Consider the following 7,912-nt stretch of genomic DNA (forward strand, 5'->3'; position numbering starts at 1 on the left):
CCGGCTTCGGTGTGACCTCTTTGGTGGCATCTCCACCAGACTGGGTTCTGCAGGTCATCCAGTGGCCTGTTGGGAATGAGGAAGGTCCATAGGGATGAAGAGCTTGGGTCTTAGGCTGCAATGAGGCCTGTCTGGGTTGGTTATCAAAGCCTTCTGTGAGGATGTCTTCCACTGCCAATGCTTTCTCCACAGACCCTGTACCTCCAGGGTCTGTGGATCCGTGAGTCGAACTTGCTGGGACGATTGGGGAGGTAAGAGGTCAAGAATGAAGGCTTCTTTAGTTAACACCGAGCGTGTTGCATCATCAAAGTCAGGGAATACCCTTTGGGCGAGGTAGCGCAGCTCTGCCGCAAACACCCCTAATTTTTATCTGTGTTCCCGCACTCGTTCGTTAAACCCTAAAGGCCCTTAATATAGCTTGTGGATTTTCTAGGTCGGCTGTGATCACATCCAGCAGTACTCTTCTTGCCTCCCCTTCCAATGCAGAGACTAATTGAACAGCCCCCGGGGACCAGCCATTGGCTGTTGCTAGCAGCTCAAAGGCCATCATAACGTCCGACTTTAATGTGGTCGATCCTGGGGGTAGGGTCTGGGACTGTTTTTTGTAGGTTAGCAGCAGCAGTCATGGAACTAACAGGGACTGTGATGGGGGGGTGACACCTGTCAAACCTCCCCTTAGGGTAAGTAGCCATCATTGTACCCTTGCTTGAATGGTAGGTAGATTTTGAATTTTTGTTAGCCCCATTATCATCAGCATGGCCCCCAGCTTCAAGTGGTTTTCTAAAACTGCCTTGTGGTTCCCCCATTATGGACATTATGCTGCCTCTAGAGCTATCCAGGAAATGTCCAAAGGCACACTCCATTGCAATGCTCATTCTCTGCATAAAGTCAGCTTCTATTTTAGTTGTAATGTCTTTTTGTAACTCTGGGATAGAACTTGGCTGGCCATCCACTTTACCTTGAGGAGCTGTCAGAGTGGTGACATCATCGTTGTCTGATTGGCCGAGGTGAGGTCTGCATGCATGCTGATTGTTCACCTCTGTCACACTGGCGCATGGCTTGGCTATCCCTGTGCGGGATTTAATGAATCAAAAACAGATACAACAGGCAAGATACACAAGGACTTGTATTAACAGGCACCTGCATGTCCTCTACAAAGTCACTGTTCTGCAATATAATGACGAGCCTACAGTGATTAATATTCATAGCAATAAGCACCTGACTGGGTGGAATCATGATGACATCACATATAACCAGCTGAAGTTTTGCTCAAATAAAGTCTTTGTATTTTACTAAAGTTGATCCTTTCCTCCAGCAGGTTTTCTGATCCTCAGATATGAATCCCATTCTGCCTCCAGATCTCACCATCGTCCTGCTGGGAAAAACAGGAGCTGGTAAAAGTGCTTCAGGAAACACCATCCTGGGGCGAAAGGTGTTTGAGTCGAAGCTGGCCTTTAAACCAGTGACAAAAGAAATCTCTGAACAAGAAGGAAATGTGTTTGGAAAACAGATCTCAGTGTTTGACACTCCAGGAATATTAGACACCGAGGACACAGACGAGATTAGAGACTTGTGTCAGGAGCTCCTGCAGTCGTCCAGACGCTGTCTGTTCCTGGTGGTGATCAGACTTGGACGATTCAGACCAATGGACCTGTTGGCTGTGAAGGAGGCTCAGAGAGTCCTCGGGTATCAGGGGATGAAAAAGAGTTACCTGCTCTTCACTGGTGGAGATGCTTTAAAGGGCAGGACACTGAAGGAGTTCATCTTTTATGATAGAGATGAAGGTAGGCTTCCATACGTTGTGACAATGTTCGGAGGGGCGTTTCACATCTTCAACAATGAAGATGACAACGAAGAACAAGTCCGACAGCTGCTGCTGAAGTCAGGCCACTTCAGCCCCCTGGACCTGACTGATCCAGCAGGTACTGTGTGAAATCATTGTTTCATAGTTTAAAGCAGAAGTGGCTTTGGATTATTTAGTGATTGACATTCATAGTCCTTTTAGACCAACACAAACCTAATGCTTTTGCTGGTGCTAGATCTGGTTCAAAGTTGGTTCAACTTGTGAACCGTCTCAGAACCTGTTTGCTTCTCCACAGAGAGCCTCGTCATCACGTCACTTTTTACGTCTGTTTATGTCTGTTAATGTCTGTTTATATCTCTGCTGTCTCAGCGAGTATAACAACAACAGCAGACTACATCGTCTCTTTACACATGTTGCTCCTGGCTGTGAGCTGACATCAACAAACACGACACGTACAAACATTTGTTTTGCTCCTCTTGATGTTATGGACGGAGATCACATTCTTATTAACGTTGAACGTAACATGTTGGTGTTAGTAGGCCCGCCACGATAATTACTATATTGACTAATTGTTTGTTGTATAAAATTAACATGACATATTGTCGTTTACATGCGGGTTTGTTTCTATAAGCCATCAACATATTTGCCAGTGGCGCTGCTTCTTTCCCTCTCATGTCAGTCACACACACACACACACACAGACTGCCCTGTCTCGTAAAGGAGCCACGCCACTCTATAGTGGACGCATTGTAACTGTGTGAAGTTTGCCCACATTTATGGTTGTTGTGGCGGCCTCTCGTGGTGACAGTCCTATCAGTGTGTTTTGGGGCGGATGCTTTTACTGGCCGGATCTTCTTTTGTTTTGATGCCGTTGTTTTGACTGGTGAAGCTGAGCTGGTGAGTTGAGATATGTATGAAAACTGTGATTGCAGCTTGTGTTGAAGCCCTTGAGTATGTTCATGTATGTGGATTGTACAGTTCATTATATGTCCGTGTTATTAATGTTGTGCTTTTGTTTACATTTGTGTCGTTTCAGTTGATTTCCTGGCGAACGGCATGGTTGCTATCCTTGTGCTAAGAAGCGTAGCATGTAAACTGTTGAATGCTAATGCTAAATAAGCGAGTGAAAAGACTGTAATTGGCTGTCCGAGCTTGAGTGAGACACTGTTCCATCAGTTAAGACCACCCTATACGGTGGGAGTTATTAGATTAACATAGTTGGTTTAATAAAACCGTACAGTAACAGACTTTTTTTCTCGTTCTGCCTCCAGATCTCACCATCGTCCTGCTTGGACAAACAGGAGTCGGTAAAAGTGCTTCAGGAAACACCATCCTGGGGCGAGAGGCGTTTGAGTTGAAGTTGTTCTTTATGTCAGTGATGAAAGAAATCTCTGAACAAGAAGGAAATGTGTTTGGAAAACAGATCTCAGTGTTTGAAACTCCAGGAATATTAGATTCCAACAGAGGCAGGATTAGAGACTTGTGTCAGGAGCTCCTGCAGTCGTCCAGACGCTGTCTGTTTCTGGTGGTGATCAGAGTTGGACGGTTCACAGACGAGGAGCTGAAGGCTGTGAAGGAGGCTCACAGAGTCCTCGGGGATCAGGGGGTAGAAAAGAGTTACCTGCTCTTCACTGGTGGAGATACTTTAAAGGGCACAACACTGGAGGAGTTCATCTTTCAAGATGGAGATGAAGGTATGCTTCCGGATGTTGTTAAAATGTTTGGAGGGGCGTTTCACCTCTTCAACAATAAAGAAGACAACGAAGAACAAGTCAGACAGCTGCTGCTGAAGTCAGGCCACCTCAGCCTCCAGGACCAGCCTGATCCAACAGGTACTGTGTGAAATCATTGATTCATAGATTATTGAAAGTAAAAGTGGTTTTGGATTATGAAGTGATACATATAGTCCTCATTGCCAGTTAAAACAGAAAAGTGATAGTTAGTCTAGAGATCGTGTTACTGGTGGAGCAGTGAAGTATCTTCTAGTCAACACAGTAACAACACAGTTTACAGGTAAAATGTTGGACCACTGGCAGGTGGCCACAGTTTGTTGGGATTATTTCTGCCTCTCTATTTGATTACATGAACTTCTTCCATCCAGCTGCTGAAACTCGGTGACCTGTTGACCTGTTGGGCCTTCATGTGTCTCTGTCACGGTGTAAAACTGATTCAGACTGGCAGAGACTCATTCTATGTTTCACTGACATGTTTCAACAACACTGAACCAGAAGAGTAACTGTTTGTTTCTGTCTTCCAGCTGATGTTTCCATGAACCGGAGGGTCGTGCTGATTGGTCTACCTGGAGCTGGAAGGAGTTCCTCAGGGAACACCATCTTAGGGACTGAGAGGTTCAGATCAGCTGCTGGCTTTGAACCCGTCAGTACAGAGACTGTCTCTGAGTCTGCAGTGGTGGAGGGTCGAAGGGTCACAGTGGTGGATACTCCAGGATTCACCAATGAAGTTCTGACCCCAGAGCTGCTGTACCTGGAGATCATGAAGTCAGTAATAACAGCCAGTCCAGGACCACACGCCTTCGTCATCGTGATCAAAATTGACAGAATCAGAGATGTTAAACTGTTTGATGTACTTAAAAAACTGTTCAGCAGTGAGGCTCATAAGTACACCATGGTCCTGTTCACTAATGGAGACGAGTTAGAAGGCCAGACCATTGAGGATGTGATCCAGTCCAACAGCGATGTGTCAGACCTGGTCTCCAGGTGTGATGGAAGGTTCTGTGTGTTTGATAACAAAACACAAAGAAGCAGAGAGCAGGTCAGAAAGTTCCTGAATCTAATAGATGAGATGGTCTCAGCTAACGGTGGAGGACACTACACAGATGAGATGTTCAGGATGGCCGAGACGTTCTTGAGAGAGGAAAGGAACCGGGCAGCTGCAGAAGCAGCTAAGAAAAAAGCTGAGGAAGAAGCTGCTTTCTCAGCTGCTGTTAAGAAAGAAGCTAAGAAAGAAGCTAAGAAAGCAGGAGCAGCAGTAAGAGCAGTAGGAGCAGTAGCAGCAGCAGTAAGAGCAGCAGTAAGAGCAGTAGGAGCAACAGTAAGAGCAGCAGTAGGAGGAGTAGGAACAGAAGTAAGAGCAGCAGTAGGAGCAGTAGGAACAGAAGTAAGAGCAGCAGTAGGAGCAATAGGAACAGAAGTAAGAGCAGCAGTAGGAGGAGTAGTAGCAGCACTAGTAGGAGCAGCAGTAAGAGCAGCAGTAGCAGCATTAGAAGCAGCAGCAGCAGCAGCATTAGAAGCAGCAGCAGCAGCAGCAGTAGGACCAGCAGCAGTAGGAGCAGCAGTAGGAGCAGTAGTAGGAGCAGCAGCAGTAGGAGCAGCAGTAAGAGCAGCAGGAGGAGCAACAGTAGGAGCAGCAGCAGCAGCAGCAGTGGGAGCAGCAGTAGGAGGAGCAGTAGGAATAGGAGTAGGAGGAGCAGTAGGAGTAGCAGCAGCAGTAAGAGCATTTCGAGGATCAAATCGTTTTGTGTAGCCTCGTTCAGCTGTATGTGTACATAGTTAAAGTACGTTGAGCGGTCTTGGTGCCTGAGAAGCGTCATGCAGGTATTGTTGGTGGAGGAGTTAACTGTTTGGGGACAACCTAAAATAAAACTACATTTATTGGGAAATAGACTCAACAATCAACTCTTCTTCCACAATCACACACTGAACCTTTACATTATATCCCATATATACATTTACAAATCCCAATTTTCAAATCCCAACCACCATCTTTTCCTAACCCTAAGGTCACTTTCTGTCAGGAAACACAACATTAGCTCACCAGTGGACGGCTGGCTGTCAGTGTGTTTTCCTGCTTGAAACAACAGAGTTTATCTTTGATACTCATTGAGCAGCTGTAGTTAGTTCTGTCACAAGAATAGATAGCTCAGTGATGATGATGATGATGATGATTATTATTATTATTCATAAACCAGATCTGATCATGTGTAAATAACCGTGAGGAAGGAGTCATTGCTTCACCTGCTGCTCCTTTATATCTGACTGCTTCCTTTATAAACACAGCTCCAAACAAGTGTTGATGTCTGACTTTTTGTTTCCTTTGACTTGTTCTCCATGAAGCCCAGCAGGAGTCAGAGTTAATCATCAGAACATTTAAAGGGTCATTCAGTTTAATAAGAGCAACAGTTTGTGTTCCTGCAGTCTGATTCCTGTTTATTGATCCATTTTATCCATCTTATTATCATCAATATTAAAGAGTTATTGTCTTCTGTACATCAGAAGTCAGTAAGTTCTGATGAACATTAAATTTAAAGTTTTACTGTAAGAAGGACCTGTGGGACCACCACCCGCAGTGTAGGGCATAAGGGTCGGGTGCAGAGTGGCTCTGGGGACGTGGAACGTCACCTCGCTGGCGGGAAGGAGTCCGAGCTTGTGCAGAAGGTGGAGCGTTAGCAGCTAGAAATAGTTGGGCTCACCTCCACACATAGCCTGGGCTCTGAACCAAACTCCTGGAGAGAGGCTGGACTCGTGCGAGAGCGTGAGATGGACAGGCGGTTTGGTGCGGCGTCAGCAGTGATGTGGGCGTTGTACTGGACCGTCGTGGTGAAGAAGGAGCTGAGCTGGAAGGCAAAGCTACGTTCCAACCCTCACCTATGGTCATGAGCTTTGGGTAGTGACCAAAAGAACGAGATCACGGATATAAGCGGCTGAAATGAGCTTCCTCCATAGGGTGGCTGGACTCAGCCTTAGAGATAGGGTGAGGAGCTCAGACATCCGGAGGGAGCTCGGAGTAGAGCTGCTGCTCCTTCTCCTCTAAAGGAGTCAGCTGAGGTGGTTTGGGCGGGAAGAAGCCCGAGCTTGTGCAGGAGGTGGAGCGTTACCAGCTAGAAATAGTTGGTCACTTCTACACATAGCCTGGCTCTGGAACCAAACTCCTGGAGAGAGGCTGGACTCTCTCCTGTTGTTGCCCAGGGTGAGAGGCTGTTCTTATGCACCAACAGCAGGCGGAGTACCCGGCCTTCTTGGAGTCTCCGGGTGGTGTCCTGCAGGGGAACCACCCGGAGACTCTATAGTTCTTCTGGGAGACTTCAACGCTCACGTGGGTAACGATGATGGTACCTGGAGGAGGTGATTGGGAGGAACGACCCGATCTGAACCAGAGTGGTGTTCTGTTGTTGGACTTCTGTTCTAGTCACGGTTTGTCCATAACAAACACCATGTTAGAACATAGAGTTGTTCATAAGTGTACCTGGTACCAGAGCACTCTAGGCCAAAGATCGATGATTGATTTCATTATCGTATCGTCAGATCTGTGGCCGCATGTTTTGGACACTCGGGTGAAGAGAGGAGCAGAGCTGTCAGCTGATCACCACCTGGTTGGTTGATTGGTGGTTTGCTCATCCAGTCTACATGTGTTTTGTGGGCTTGGAGAAGGCCTACGACCGTGTCCCTCAGGGAGTCTTGTGGGGGGTACTGTGGGAATATGGGGTACTGGGCTCGTTGCTACGAGCTATCCGGTCCCTGTATGACCTAAGTGAGAGCTGTGTCCGCATACTCGGCACAACGTCAAACACGTTCCTGGAGGGTGTTGGCCTCCGCCAGGGTTGGCCCTTGTCTCTGATTCTGTTGGTGGTCTTCATGGACAGGATCTCAAGGAGCAGCCGGGGGAGGAAGGGATCCGGTTTGGTGACCTTAGAATTGCATCTCTGCTTTTTGCAGATGATGTGGTTCTTTTGGCTTCATCAGACCGGGACCTCCAGCACTCACTGGGGCAGTTGGGTTAGCACCTCCAAGTCTGAGGCCATGGTTCTCTGGGTGAGAACGGTGGACTGCCCCCTCTGGGTGGAGAGAGGTACTGCCCCCTCTGGGTGGAGAGAGGTACTGCCTCAAGAGAAGGAGTTCCAGTATCTGGGGGTCTTGTTCAGCAGTGAGGGTAGAATGGAGCGTGAGATGGTCAGGCGGTTTGGTGCAGCGTCAGCAGTGATGCGGGCGTTGTACCGGACCGTCGTGGTGAAGAAGGAGCTGAGCCGGAAGGCAAAGCTCTCGATTTACCGCTCCATCTACGTTCCAACCCTCACCTATGATCATGAGCTTTGGGTAGTGACCCAAAGAATGAGATCGCGGATACAAGCGGCTGAAATTAGTTTCCTCCGTA

The 7,912-nt window shown here is 47.5% G+C and overlaps 1 protein-coding gene across 1 annotated transcript; it reads left to right on the forward strand.

The window, feature by feature from the left end:
* The first annotated feature begins 1,336 nt into the window (after positions 1 to 1,336).
* Positions 1,337 to 6,830, forward strand: LOC131986884 (GTPase IMAP family member 8-like). Its single transcript, XM_059352024.1, has 4 exons — positions 1,337 to 1,922; positions 3,076 to 3,636; positions 4,062 to 4,792; positions 6,759 to 6,830. Exons 1-4 carry the CDS (start codon positions 1,337 to 1,339, stop codon positions 6,828 to 6,830), a joined length of 1,950 nt encoding a protein of 649 aa, XP_059208007.1.
* Positions 6,831 to 7,912: the final 1,082 nt, after the last annotated feature.

Source organism: Centropristis striata, chromosome 15 (assembly GCF_030273125.1).
Source record: "Centropristis striata isolate RG_2023a ecotype Rhode Island chromosome 15, C.striata_1.0, whole genome shotgun sequence".
Lineage (NCBI taxonomy): Eukaryota > Metazoa > Chordata > Actinopteri > Perciformes > Serranidae > Centropristis > Centropristis striata.